Source organism: Macrobrachium rosenbergii, chromosome 55 (genome assembly GCF_040412425.1).
Source record: "Macrobrachium rosenbergii isolate ZJJX-2024 chromosome 55, ASM4041242v1, whole genome shotgun sequence".
Taxonomy (NCBI): Eukaryota; Metazoa; Arthropoda; class Malacostraca; order Decapoda; family Palaemonidae; genus Macrobrachium; species Macrobrachium rosenbergii.
In genome coordinates this window covers 77,618,894-77,634,680 of record NC_089795.1, presented here as the reverse complement: position 1 = coordinate 77,634,680, position 15,787 = coordinate 77,618,894, and the positions used below count along the sequence as shown (strand labels likewise).

Below are 15,787 nucleotides of genomic sequence, written 5' to 3'. Positions count from 1 at the left end.
TTCTGTGTATTATATTATTCTATATTGCTGCTGCTCTTATGTATCAGCTTGCAAGAGAAACAAATTAGCTAATGGATGGTATTTGGAGATGAAGTCTGATGAGTGATGATTAATAGAAAATAAGCAAGAGGTGTAATGTCACAAAGGTTTACTGAGGTAGCTGAAACTACTAGACTCTGAAAGATAACTAATCCTACTTACAATGTAGCACATTTGACATGACTGTTGATTATGTGTTGTACAGCTGGGTTCATGAATTTTGGCACACATCTTGGCAAGCTAAAGAGCATCTGGCAATTCCACAAACTTTTTACTTGATATTGTTGCTTAATTAACATCACTATGTCATTTAATAAACATGCTTTATGTCACTTCCATGCTTGTTTTGCAACTTTGTCTCACAAACAGCATTGCCAGCATCATCTTGTAGATTTCCTGTGATGTCTACTGAGACCCATCAGTAGGAAGGAATGCCTGTCATCTTTTGTGTACACCTTGTGTCACAACTGGAATGAGGGGACTCATAGTTTGTTTCTTGTCTAATCCATCAGTCATAATTAGCTAAACTTGTATTTAGATGAGAGAATGAGAAGATAATCCCAGGCTATAGTGAAGTTCTAGTAGGTCTAGAGCAGTAGTTCTTAACCCCAGGGTCATGACCAAACCATTTCAATGGGTCCCCAAGGGTTATAACTTTATTTCTCCAATACTCTTATTATGAATAATTATTATTAGAGAAAATATTATATTAAGAATACTGTACATAATTCATTAATATCTAGGCAGAATATTATAGAGACACAGAACATTTAATCTCTGCATGTAACTTTTGTTTCTGTAACACGTTTTCATAAGCATAATTATATAAAAAGAAAATGTTTATGAGGGCATGGGTTGCCATGATTAATTTGGACAAGATTTTGGGGTCACTGCCAAAAAAAGTTAAGAACCACTGGTCTAGAGAAACACTTGTGGACAGGTTCAGAACCAAGTTTCTACAATCTCATGGGTCCTCTGAGTAAGCTAACACCCTGAGAAGGAAGTAATATTTGAAAAGGGAATGCAGGAATCACGTACCATTTAATGGTACGTAGAAGCTTATAACCCCAGAATCATTTATCCTAAAGACAAGTGAAGCATGATCAAAGTTGAATTAGGAGAAAGAGAGTGCACTGCATCTTCCACCCTCTGGAAGGTGGAATACTTTAGTTACCACAATTGTTTATCTTGAAGACAATGAAGATGATCAAAGTTAATTTAGAGACAGTGTGTTTCGTATTTTCACACTCTGGAAGATGGAATACTTATAACTAAAGTATTCCACCTTCCAGAGGGTGGAAGATATGGTGCACTCTCTTTCTCCTAATTCAACTCTGATCTTGCTTCTTTGTCTTCAAGATGAACGATTATGGGGTTATAAGCTTCTGCATACCATGCTCTTGTGCTTAGTGTCTCTCAAGTGCAAGTTAGCAGCATTGGACTGCCATCTACACATACTTGCTTTCAAGATGGCAGAAAAAGTGGAATTGACTCTAGTTCTGTTTTCAGTCACTCCCCTGTGAGGCTGCTTCTTCCAAGACTATCTGTCACACCCAGAAAAACACCTTATTTTAGGAAATGTAACCTTTATGCTTGAAATTAGAGGAAGAACCTAGTGTTATCTTAACTGACACACCTAGTCCTCACAGAGCAAAGAAGATTGCCCTCAGTACTGTTGCGAGTTATTCCTGGAATGGCAATGTATTAGATGTACGATCCTGACTGCCAGACATTAACAACTTGGGGACAAACTTTGGAGAAAAGGAAAGATCAATCAGGGCTAACAGGGCTAACTTCTTGAGTGGGTAACTGTGCCTGACAGAGCATGAAACTCACTTTCTGCTTTGAGGAAGCAAAAGTTAACAAGAAGGCTATCTTCCCAGAGAGGTGACAAGGAAGACAAGCAGTCAGCTCGTTGGCAGTCTTGCTAAAATTGAAGAACTAAGGAGAAATCCATTTTTAAGGAGACCCTTCTCAAAGTGTTAAAACAAAGGCTTGTGTGGTCTGAAGGCTATTATCTCAATCCCATGGAGCTCAAGTACTTGGGATAATGCCACTGTGTACCCCTTAATTGCAGGCAGTTTTCCTGAAGGCGTAGATGAATGAAGAAATCTGTAGTCACTTGGACACAGACATTATACCACACCACACCAGTCAACAAACTTGTTCCATTTTAGCTGATAGTGTGGCAATTGGCTGGAGGCCTCCAATGATAAGCAGTAGGCACAGCCATGACTTCTGGAAAGCTTTGGTCTTTAAGGCTACATTCATAGTTGGATGTCATGGAACCTTTGGTGAATGTGAAGCTACTTCAATAATCTCTTCCCAGTTGGTAGGACCATGGAAAGATCATGAAGTGCAGAAGATGGATAGACCAGTCTTACTGAGGAGCAATTAGTGTGATCCTGCTGAAAGCAGAATGGAGGGAAGGCATTTACACTTGTAGTGCACCAGCTGTGTACCATATAGTCTTTGCTGATTTAGGCTTATCAAAGATGATCCTGCCTTACAGCTTCCCAATAGCCTACACGTTTGGATCCAGTGACTAGCATAACAGCACCTGTTTGACTTTGCTACTACTTTCTGTAATTATATTGTTTTTGGTACAAATCTGGGAAATATCTCCTATCATGTTTTGCACAGTACAGACATAGGTTTCCACTGCCAGATGACAAAGTACCCATCTTGATCCCCCTTTGTTTCTTACAAATGCCACCATTGTGGATTTGTCTGCCATCACTCATATCACTTTGTTCCATATTGATGCCTCAATAGCCTACACCTCTTAGAAGGGTATGTGCTGACCCTGTCGACTTCCTATCACCTGCTTGTCATCTGTTGATTCAAAAGAAATGCTTCCAACTGTGGAGTCATTGCATATTCAATAGGAGCAGCTTTGAGGATCTCAGAATCAAAGGTACACTGACCGTCAAGTTGCCTGGGTCCTGCCACTGTTGGAGATTCAGCAGTACTTCCTCCAAATCCACAAGAAAATATAGGAACATCAGACTGACCAACACCTCACTTGATGCAGCTGCAAAGACCTCAGTTGACTTTATGTAACTAGCATCTCAAGTAAAGACTGCTGGTACTTGCATGGAGGACTTGGAAGTCCTAGGGTCTCCTTAATTGCAGTGTGCAGCTTCCAAACCCTGTCTGCTTATGTCCACACTAGACCTTTCAACTATATATCTTCATTCCTGGGTACATTGTCATCACGAAAGGAGTTATTTGGACTTCTGTCAATTTATTTACTGGCCAAGGAACTCAGAAGTTGTGTAACTAGTTCAGGTATTGTCCTAGCCACACTGGTGTACTTGGGCAGCCACTGCTGTCTAGGTCTGGTGAAGACCTGCAGAATTGTCTTAAAGTCAAAACAGATGGCATGAAATTAATAGACATTTTCCTCCAATGGTTACAAAGACATCTGGACAATGGGTGAATTGGGGAGTGAAAACAGTCATCGTTTAGATCCAAGGATGTAAGGAAGTTCCCCATCCTGTTGGACTTTCTGATGGACTTCATCAGGCAGGTCAGAGACTGGGCACCAGCCCCTGGTTGCCTTCTGGACAAAAAAAAGATAGCTGTAAAAGCCAGATAATCATCAGATGCTTTGTCACTGTCTGCTTGACAGTCTTATGCTATAACTCTGCATTTAGTACTTCAAATTTATCCTGGTAACATCCCAAAATCTCCCAAGTATGATGTCAGGAGGGGACTTGTCTCCAGAAACAAGGGGTCTATAAACAAATGTAACACATCTGCCCCCACTTTTGTACCTATTATTAGCAATGAATCCCATAATTTCTGGATGCAAGTTCACACCTCATTCCCCCATGAGCTGAGAACTTTCCAGAAGGCCTACATTGTCTCCCCTGTCAAATGGGTGACTGCAGCCACTTGGTGTGAGTGCACTTGACTGAAGTAAAGTAGTCACTGAGATATTGTTTCCTTTGCAGAAGATCGCCTTTGCTGTGCTCATTACTAATTATTTTCCTTTTTTTTTATCTGTAGTAATTCAGCTCAGCCCTTTTTTTTACTATAGTGTATTTTGTAAATAATAAATAGGTAGTAGGTGTGAACTTTGCATTTTTTAAGTGTTGTTCCATCATCAGTATTGTCTGTTGTTCACTTGCATCATAAGCACAAATTTTCAGTGAGTACTGTAACTGATTTTAGTATTTTGTGCATAATATTCACCCATTTTCCATATTTAGTATGATTAATGTTTGAAATTGAGTTTGAGTTTGTTAAAACCTCCTAGGGACAGGACTTCCAGTGCATATTATATGTTAATCCTTATTTCGTGCCACAATATATGAATGAATTTTGCAGGAAAACATTTGAATCACTTGAATGAGATATAAATGACTTTATAGCAACACTGATACTTCAGCTCAGTGATACAAGGGAAAATAAGTCTCCTATGAGATTTCATGGGGGAAGGTACTACATCTCCGTGTCTCATTATATCTTGTATATATTTGTCTATAAATATACTCAGGGATTGTTGCTGGTTTTAGTTCTTATCTTTTATGATATTATGTGAGCTGTAATTGTAATTTTTCAATATAAAGTACAAAAAATATTAGAAAGAATATGTATAACTCGCTAAAATTAGCATATTTTTATGAGTGTTTTGGAAAAGAGACCCTTGCAGGGTTGGAAATATTCACTTTCAACTCCCTGTGGCAGGTATGGGACATCTTTTGTAAGTTTTTATACCATGAGCATTTGCATATATTCCTCTTTCCATTGATATTATTTTTAAAAATTGGCAGAACTTAATGTCTGCCCAGTCATGGGGTTTTGTTAATGTTTATATACGCCAGCGTTTAAGGGTTATTCACTTTCACCATCGCTAACTATAACTAAATTTTAAATGTTCAGTGCTTTCCTTGTGCAGTGAGTCAATTGATTCCATTACTAATCTTTCTAGAGTAGTAATTTATTATAATTTGGTGTTTTGCATACAAGCAGCTTTTTCAGCACTTGTGCTTGTGGTGTGTTTTTGTTCACATTTGCATACATTCATTATGCTTAGGTGTATAAATTGTTGTGCTCCAGTGCATTTGTCAGGGCTTTCCATTTAAGTCTTTTACTTATTTTTTATCCTTCTTTGACAGAGACTTTTCAGCTTCCTTTTTTAGCCATATTGCTGGAAGTTGTGCCTGCTTTCTTGGTTGTTATCACTTGTTGGGTGCTTTACTGCCAGTAGAGGGAACTTTCAGATCAAATCATTGTCAGTTTAAGAGGTTCTGCTCCATCCATTTGAGAGCCTTTTGTCTACTGGTCAGTGATGATGTGGTCTTTAACCCACGTCTTGGTGAGCGAGCACCAAACTTCAACTGGTTCCTCACCATCTTCATGTCTGCCTGATCTCTGATCACTTTTTCCACACTTTCACTTGTACTTGTTGATCTACCATTGTCTGGCATGCCTTCTTCTCCTTTGCCTTGCTTGCTGCCTGGCCCACTTTGAACAATTTCCCTTAACACTTGCCTTACCCAATAGCCAGCTTGGTTTCAGCAGTGGTAGCTCCATGCCCTGCTTCTGACATGACCTGCTCCATATCTCTCTTGTTAGAGGCTTGAGATTCAAGCCTTTTCCACTTCTTATCTGCCTTGCTTTCTTATTGGCCTACATCCTTTGCTCTGTATGCTTTTCTACCTGTATGGAAAACTGTCCTGTTCAGCAAATGTGACCAACTTTGGTGTAGATGCGTACTTTGCTTGCTAGGAATCTTGGCTTTCTTCAGCCTAGAATTTATACCACGGAGGCAGACAGTGAACAGAACTCTTTTTCGTCTGCCTCTTCTTGCATTGTCCTCTCTTCATTTTGTGTCTGTCCCTTGAGCAGTTTCTGTCACACCACTGGTAGACACTATACCAATCAGGACCATTTCTCCAGGAGGTCAGGACACTTGTTCCCACAGCTGATCCATCCTTACTTTTAAAGGAATCTATAAGGATCAGTGTGTTTAGCATGGGTGATCATGTAAGACAACACCCTTGAGTAGAAGAGTGCCAGCCATGACAGCTATAAGTAGCTAAAGTGGCTGTCACTGTGCTTCAAGTTGTCTCATTTCATCAGCGACTGCAACATGACTATCACACTCCCATGGTTGAGTAAGGAGACAGATAGTTGAAACAGCAATCACAACAAGCAGGTTTGACCATTTCCTTAGGTCTTCAGGACTTAAATCTTTCCAAGGAGGAATTTACCATATAGGAGCTATGGAGCTGCAGAGGGAATGGCAGGAGCAGGTTTTATTTTCAGCTGACAGGATGCACCAGTAGAAGTCTAGCAGTTCTTCTGTGGACTTTAGTTGTACTTAGCTTGACCACCTCTGCACCAGGATGGCCTTAACCTTGGAGAATCCATTGGTTCTCGAAGGTATGAATTATAGCAAAGACTCCTCACACTGAAGGTATCTCTCATCACCCATCAGGAAGGTATTTTGTTTTGTCAAAGAGTAACCCAGGTCTTGCAAAACAAAGCATCTCTCTAGGAATCATAAGTGGAAAAAGGAAGCATTTAATTTAGAGCAGCATTAAAATTTCCAGGGGACCCTCTGCTGCCCAAGTCAGAGCACCTCCAGAATAGAGAACTCTGTGAAGCAAGGGTTTGCTTACCTTTAACCCTAATCTTAAACATCATCATTGATGGAGAGTTGAGGAACCTGCAAAAGGTATGATATATGGCTGCTCCTTATTGCCATACAATAAGTGCATAGGAGTGCAGTTAAGTATATGATTTGAAGCTGTCCAATTTGGAGGATGGTGTCTTATCTTCTATCAAGATATTTTTGTTTGAAGCAAACATGGCAACCAAGAAAAATTAATTGATTGATTGATTAAATGTTCTGTGGCATCGGGACAACTAATGTCATTGATGCCAATATCATTTGTTGAGAGTGATAAAATTTATATAAAACTTATGGATTAAAGACTAAATTACAGTATATAAAAATATAAAACTTATGGATTAAAGACTAAATTACAGTACATATAAAAAATTAAATCTATAGCTTTTACAGAAGATCTGCTTCTGATACAAATCTAAAAATGCCGCTGTTATCATAAAGAACTTCTTCCCCGAGGGTTTTGGCAAGAATGTACCAGCCATTCTCAGCTCGGCCTCAGAGGTCCTTAAGGACTGGAGCATTCAATTAGCAAATGTTAGACAGTGAAGGTACAAGGCAATCATCACAGTAGGGTTGATTTTTATTCACTATTAAAAACTTGTGAGTGAGGAAGGTATGGCAGAATACAGTTTCCCTTTTCCTGGGCATTTTCCTGTATTTCTAAGGAATTATGACCAAGGTATAAGTTTAACACAAAGTGCTGATTTTTTCTTTAAGGCAGCACATAACCAGAATTGTTTCAGTGGTCCACATTCATCAAAAGAACCTAACAGCCCGTTTTTAGTTTTCTGTGAAAGAAAACTATTATGCCGGCTTTGTCTGTCCGTCCGCACTTTATTGTGTCCACCTTCAGATCTTAAAAACTACTGATGCTAGATGGCTGCAAATTGTTATGCTGATCATCCACCCTCCAATCATCAAACATACCAAATTGCAACCCTCTAGCCTCAGCAGTCTTTATTATACATAAGGTTAAAGTTAGCTTATCCTATATCGTGTGGCAACGATATAGGACAAGCCACCACCGGCCTGTGGTTAGTTTCATGGACTGCAGCTCATACAACATTAAAGGCAGTCCCCGGTTAAAGACGGGCTTGGTTAACAGCGATCCGGTTTTATGGGGCTTGTCTAGCGACAAAAATCGGCAATTTTCGGCGTGGAAAATTGCCAATTTCCGCTTATCGGTGCCGATAATTGGGTATTGGCGCTGATACATACCTAACAGAGGCGCCGATAACTGAAAATCAGCGCTTTTTGGCGCCAATAACCCCTGAAAATCACCGAAAAAGCGCCAAAATTGCCGATTTCCCGTTAGCGGCAATTTTCGGTTATCATCACACCCTCGGAAACGGAACCCCGTCGATAACTGGGGACTGCCTGTATACCAAGACCACCAAAAGATAGATCTATTTTCAATGGCCTTGATTATAGGCTGTACAGAAAACTTGTTTGTGCCGAAGAAATTTTTTACTTGTTCTTCCATAGGTTGACTTGCATGCCTGTGAAGAGTTTTTATTCTGCTACACTCATCAGTTCAGCTCATCTTCATTTCAGCAGTTCCATTTTCAGCTCAAGAAAACAGAGGATAACATGCAGTACAGCTGTATGTTATGGGATTATGGTTGTGCAATTTTTTTTTTTCTTTGTCTTCTGCTAATAGGGATTTCATGCTATGAATTCTGGATATTCCAAAAACTTAGAATTACAAGTTTGTTGGTTGATCATGAGAAAAGCATGCAAGGAGATGCAGAATGGATCTTTGGTTTCTACAGTTGCCTGTCCTTGGTTTTAATGACAACAGGAGGTCTCAGACAGATCATCCTTGGTCAGCTGATTGAGTTTGTGGTGTACCCCTACAGGATGGAGGTGCAGTGATGTCAGTAAGGGAAGCTATTTAATTTCCATGAACTATAAAGAGTATCTCCATATCTCTTCACACTCTGCTTCATCAAAATCTCTTCACTGTCGAACAGAATGATCCCCATTTTTGTGTCCTTTGTTCAGTTTGGGAAAATTTTGGGTTGTTACAGATTCTTGGCACAAATGACAGCTTGTCTGTGTTAGATTGTTATGGACCTCAAGATATGAGTCACATCATTGGAGACGCCACAAGATACAAGAGTCACATCATTGGAGAGTCATTAACTTAGAAGCAACTAAACATGTCTCCTTGCTTGTTAACAAATTGTAGAATTGCAATGAGCAGCTGTTGTCATGCTCAAGTAGAGCTGCTCTAGTAGTTAGTGTAATGGAAGGGGCATCATTCTAGTCAGATCCACATATCCACGTCTTTACTTGCTAGTTGCAGAAAATGATTGTTTTTATCTTCAAAGACTATTTCTGGGCACTGAAGACACTATTATTTTACCTGCTGTAAGTCTGAGTTTACCATGCATCCTGAATGCCAAGGGTTGTTTTTTATAGGTTTATCCTAACCCCAGAGTAAGGTCATCTTTGTATATGACCTCTGAATGAAATATATAAATTATACATAGTTAAAATAATAAATAATCTTGTATAGTTAAAATAGTAAATAAACAAAAATATAAAAATAAAAAATCATACGTAGTGACACAAAGATTTATTCGTTTATAGGCAGATTATGGTAAATAGGTTAATGGATGAATAGTAATGCATGTTGTATGCCAGTACTTTCACTCTCCAACAACCCTGACTCTAAACATCAATAGCAAACAAATGTTAAATGTCAAGTGTTAAAAGGGTAAAGGGTTTACAGTACCTGTACTGGTAAAGTGTACTATGGCAAGAATATCGCAAGGTGGAAATTTTGGTAATGCGTTGCATTTTTTAAGATAATTTTTATGGAAATTCACACTAGACTAAAAATGTTTATACTTTGCAATGTACAAAATATTTTCAGGATTTTAAGATTAAAAAAATGTTCTTTCTCATTTGCAATATCTGTACTATTGTGTGGGTTTTAATCTATTCTAATTTTACTGTGTTCTGTTTGGGATGTCATGTTTGTGCCATGTTTTTACTGTGTAATCAAGTTATTTCATATTTTTTGTTTCCTTTTATGGTGTTCAGTTTTTCATTAGCATGCACTGAGACACTGTTGGCCAAGAAAATTTCTGATGAAACACAGCTGGGCAGTTTGTACTGCATATGTATACTTGTTAACCTGTTCAAGTTTATAAGTTCTCAGGTATGTCTAAAACAAAGCTTATTTTTTATTTAAATCATTAAATTTGAAAAAAATAAAACAAAGTATTCTCAAAATAAATTAGCAAAAAACTACAGTACTAATCAATATGCTGTACCAACCAAACTCGCTACTTCATGCACTGAGGCAGTCGAGTGCACACAACAAACAAACCAAGCCATCAGTTCTTGAGGGTTGCCACTGTATTTGTATATATTTTTTCAAATTTTGCTGTTCAAAAAGTTAGGTTAAGTATATCTTAGTTTAACCAGACCACTGAGCTGATTAACAGCTCTCCTAGGGCTGGCCCGAAGGATTAGATTTATTTTTACGTGGCTAAGAACCAATTGGTTACCTAGCAGCGAGACCTACAGCTTATTGTGGAATCCAAACCACATTATAGCGAGAAATGAATTTCTATCGCCAGAAACAAATTTCTCTTGCTCTTCACTGGCCAGTCGGAGATTCGAACTCGCGACCATCAGAGTGGTAGCTGAGAACGGAACCCGCTCACCCAGCGAAGAACTAAAATTGGGATGCATCTTTGAGGTTGGAGTGTCTTTGATGCTAAGAAATAAGGCATACAATCCCTCATAATTTGAGTTGATGAAACTCATTCAGCACTTAAGGAATGGTTTTTCATGGTTAACTCAAACCTCTTTGTTTGAATTGCTGCCTTGACTTTGGGTACCAAGTACCCCTTCGGGAAACTTCTTTTCCAAACCTCACTGTGAAAACAGTCTTTCTAATAGTCATGGAGGGGGTTTGTTGTTCGGTCCTCACTTAATAAGAAGATTCAGACATATAGTAGTCATGATGTTTTTTGCAACATCCTTTAGCATTCTTTCCTTTCACAAGCTGGGAATAAGATTATTTTTCTGCCCAGCGAGAGCTGTTAGGCTTACCCAAGAGGTCCAGATTCTTCAGGACTGACACTTTTATGCAGTTCCTCTCCACAAGGCAGAGGGAGAAGCATCTTGGTAGGTTATAGGATCCAGAGGACTCGTAAGTGGTGTGACTTTTATCATTTTCTGTCTGACAGACTAAAGACTGGTGCTCCAAGGAATTAAGTGATATGGATGTAGGCACACTGTATACTGTACATAATTAATGTCTGTACGAAAAAACTGTGTTTTTAGTTTTCCTGTATGTTAGATGCCAGAGAGTTCATTCTTTATCATAAGTACAGGCAGTCCCCAGGTTACATCGTGGGTTCCCATCTGATACCACTCTGTAACCTGGAACATCACAAGAAAAATTTATAAAAATGAGAAAATGATGAAAGCCTTACTTTTAATCCTCTGGGTGTACTCTACAGTATTTTACTTGCACTCTGATGTGGTGTGCATCCAAAAACCTCCAAATTTCTACTTCATATGTACTTTTATTGTTCCATCGCGGTGTAAGGTGATGACGTAACCTTGGAACATGCGCTGTAACCCGGAACCAATCTATTTATGAATATATTTGAAAAGTGATGTAAACTCGGAGTGGCGTAACCTGGGGACTGCCTGTACTGTACTTTGGATGTGAATGCTGCTTCACTACAAAGCTTTCTTGTATATGAATTGCATAACTGGTTCTGTAGATGGGAATTGCTGTTTATTTTGTGCGTAGGAGGGTTTTCTTTCGTGTATAGTTGAATTGCTTTAAAATAACTTGAAAGTACTTACAGAATATTATTCTGTGCCTAACCCCCCCTGCTTCTGTATTGTAAATATGTGGTACGTGTATTTTTGTGCTTATTTCACCATTTGTTTGTGCTTTTTTTTATTTATCATGTATTTTTCATTTGTGTACTTTTATATCCGGTATTTTTTTTATAAAAGTAAAATAATTTAGTACTTGTGCTACTTTCACCCTTTATTTGTGCATTTTAAAATTTTTTATCATGTATTTTTTATTTGCGTACTTCATTTTTTATCGTATATTTTTTTTTTTATAAAAATAAAATAATTTAGTACATCTATTTTTCAGTTAATTTGGTCAATATCAGTTTTCTAGGTTCCTTATTTTCAAAACTCTGCCTACTATAAAGTATTAGAATTCAATGTTTTACTTTCAGATATTGTTTATGGAACAAATTATGTGTAAAATTTCCTTAAAAATTTTTCTTTAATCCTTAGTGGTTCCAAGAGGAAATTGCAAGAGCATACTTGAAGGCCAATCCCCCTGCTTCCTGAGGATACGTTAATGAGTCCTCTGACACCCCTGCGAAGACTACAAATTTTTATTCCCAACCATGTGTGTTATTTTTGGTTTGTTTCTTGGGTTGGGGTTGGAATGTGGTGACTTTGACATTCAAAGATATTTATTTGTTTAAATCATTAGATTTAAGGAACTTGTATTCGGACTGATCAAACATAAGACAATTTGTAATAGGTCCAGTTGAACTTTACCTTTCAAGCAAGTCTGATGATCATGATCATAATCTTTTCATATTCATGTGGCATTATTTTTGAAGTAATGCTACATTCTTACTATGCATTCTGCAGTTTTTATTTGTCTACATGCATATTTTTTTATGATTTGAAAAGAGGTAATAAGGTTACCAAGTTGCGGAAGCTTTAAGATAATGACTTTCTTGTGGCTTATATACTGTATTTTTTTACTTTCAGTGCATTGTTTTATATGTAAAACTCAGAGGACTCACTTTATTGTATCTAATAAATTTAATTGCAGTATACTCCTGAAACAAAAATGGCTTTTAATTATAAACAGGATTTTAAAAAAGCAAAGAAAGTATACTCTTCTGTTGGTGTGTGTAAACTGTATATTTTATCAGATTTTCCGTGGCAGTACTGTATATGATATTGTAGTTTCCCTAAATGAGGGTTTCTGGTAATGGATTTGTTGATTACTTATTATGGATGTATTTATTCTTTATCGCACATGATTTATACTTTATAGTACAACTTTTTATTTATTCTCAGCTGCATCTAGAACTAGTTGTTTGATATTTATGTAATATAGTTTTACAAGTAAGATTTATAGTTTTTGTTAAATTTTTGTACTGTTTAAGAGTTATCAAATTTTAATGGGTGTATAATAGTAAGTAATGCCATTAAAAAAGTATTTTCTTTAGTTATGGTATGTACAGTACAGTAATGTGTCTCGAGGACTTTTTTACTGGTAATTTTTTGTTTTCCTTTGCTAATGTATGAGAACACAATGATGATTTTACTTTCTTCATGCTCTCTATTATCAGTGAAAAAAGGTTTTAAGGATTGTGAAGTTGAAAATTTGGACACGAATCAACACACACACAGTGTGTGTGTTCATGATGAAAAATTAGGAAAACCTTGGCATTTAGCTTGTGTCATCCTTCTTATAAATTTGGTGTGAAGTCATGAATATAAATATACCAGAAATATTTTCACCATTTCATGCCCTTTCATTCTATAATGATTTTAACACAGTCAGGATTTTACGAGCATACTTTTTTTGTTAATAAGGATGTGAAAATATATAGCTAAGTACTTGCAATGTTCAACATATTCATATAATAAGCTTTCAGGTGACATACCAGAGATGCCTTATGGTAGAAATTTGTTTTGCATTTGAATTTTTCTGAATATAACTTGCTGGCAAATGAATCTTAATTATGATGGCGGATGGATCTTAATTATAATTGAGATAAAACTCTTACGCATTTAAAGTAAGCACAATAAAATTACAGCATGAATAACATTGTCGAGCCTTGAAGTATACCGTCCTTTTGACTTGAATAATAATCTTTCCAAGGCTTGGACTGAGTGTTCATAGACACTGATAAGCTGTAATATTGATTTGATATCATATGAGAACTTGAATAACAGGTGTAGAAGTGTGATGTTTATATATAAGTGGGTATTTTAATAAACCCCTAAGGATTTAAAAATACATGTTAGTTTTTGCTTTTTCAAGTCATATTTAAGGTAGCACTTATTGTTCATTTTTGTACTTAAAATACATTCCTTATTCTTTAAGCGGAAAACATCTTCCATAATAGGTACTTGCCCATGCATTCTATAAGGATTTAAAGAGAAGGATGGGTGTTATATGGAAGACATTTTGATATAATGAATGTATATTTGTTAGGATATATGTTTATTGACAGAATTTGTATGTTAAATAGAATTCTTTACTACTGTTCAACACTGTGCATAGAAGACTGATTATTTGTAGGCAGATGTTTAGAACAGAAGTGGGTTTATGCTTTTGTAAATATGATTTTGTTTCATGTCTTTGCAAAAGGGAAACTTTATACAAGTTTCATGCTAACCAAGGTATTAAAAGCTACAGAATACAAAAACACTGCATATTTCTTGGCTATGTACTTTAAATCACCTGCTGTATATTTAAATATACAGAAATTAGCCCCCAAAAGAAATTTAGTGAGAACCTAGGACATTTTCAATTTATTCAGTTATTCAAGGTTTTAATATTTTTAGGATACAGTATTTATGTATGCACATAAACAGATTAAACCTGCCTTTTGGGCCTGCTGTGGGAGTTAAGAAATTTACCTATGCATCATAAATAGTTATGAAATCATTAGTCGTGCAAGAACATGTTAGGAAATATCTTTTCCCGCCTTAATTTTTTTAGCAATTTACCTCTGCCCTGCAAACTTTGCTTAGTACAGAACATTAAAATGTCTCTAGTACCATATTAGAATTTAATTATTGTTTCTTGGTGAACTCTATGCCCTTTACACAGAATCATTTACTCTATTAAATTTCTCTAGATTTGGAGTTTTCCAATTAGAAAATGATCTGAATTAGCGTGATGCTTCATTCTGGGTCTAATTATACATTTGTATAGGGTATTAAACAGCTCTTTTTGTTACTTTAAGTGAGATGTTAATGAAAAGATGCATTATAAGATTATATCTACCACAATGTTGTTTTGTCAAATCTTATGTGCACTACATATCGTAGTGCAAATTTTTCAAGGTGGAAATTTTGACATTGTTCAATATTTTCAACCTATTTAATTATTAAATTGATAAAAAGCTTCAGTCTGTCAAGATAATTTTTTCCCTTAACATTTTTTTTTGCACCTGATCTATAAATATTAAGAATTTTAATGCAAGCAGTCTAGTTACAGCACCTTATACAGAGTAAACTGAATATCAATCTCTTCAGATGTATTATTCTGATGTGAAATTATATTTAAGAAGAGATTTTTTTAATATCTCCACGAGTCAATGTTAAGACAGAATGGAAGAAGGGGTCCCTCATAACATTCCTTCTACTGTATTTGTGTTGGTGACAAGTGTTTGGGAATCTTATCACTTCTATCTGCAAGGTCATTACAGTGGTAGAATTCACACATCTACACCATCAAATAGAACTGAAGGTTTTTCAGGTATTAGGTATACAGTACTTATAATACAACACACTTACACTTCTTTGTAGACATATTCTTTTGCACTGCTTGTTTACGATTTTTGCTTTATATGCAGTAATACTGTACCATAAATTATTTAATGTTTTTCCTTGCTTATTTAAAATTTTTTATATAATACTTTACAGCAAATTACAAAATGTTAATACAAAAGTAAAATGCAGCAAAACTTTAAACAAATTAATTATATTGGGAGTTCCATGGGTTTACAGCAACTTATAAATCTTTACCTATTAATATACAGCTGTACATATATTCTGACCTCATGTATGTCTGTGAAGAATAAAATAAGTTATAGTATGTAAATGCCAATAAAAATCCTGTTTTCCTGTGGGATCTGATTTAATATACTTAATGCTCACATAAAAAATTAATAAATCTAGTCCCACTCACAGGTTAAATGACTCCCATCTATAAGGAAATATGAGTTGCCAAACTTTTTTGGCTTTGATTGGTCAGCTTCTGAGAGGAAAATTAATTTAAATAAATCCCAATTTTCTGAAAACTCGATGGTGTTGGAGGTAGGAAATTACCTTTCCTCTTTG

At 36.4% G+C, this 15,787-nt stretch overlaps 1 protein-coding gene across 1 annotated transcript in view; it reads left to right on the top strand.

Annotated features, from left to right (window-relative positions):
- Positions 1 to 14,849, top strand: part of LOC136835462 (intermembrane lipid transfer protein Vps13-like) — a 195,299-nt gene extending 180,450 nt beyond the window's left edge. The window contains 1 exon segment of the mRNA XM_067099021.1: positions 11,978 to 14,849. Within this exon segment, the coding sequence (XP_066955122.1) occupies positions 11,978 to 12,034 (57 nt within the window). The 3' untranslated portion in view covers positions 12,035 to 14,849.
- Positions 14,850 to 15,787: the final 938 nt, after the last annotated feature.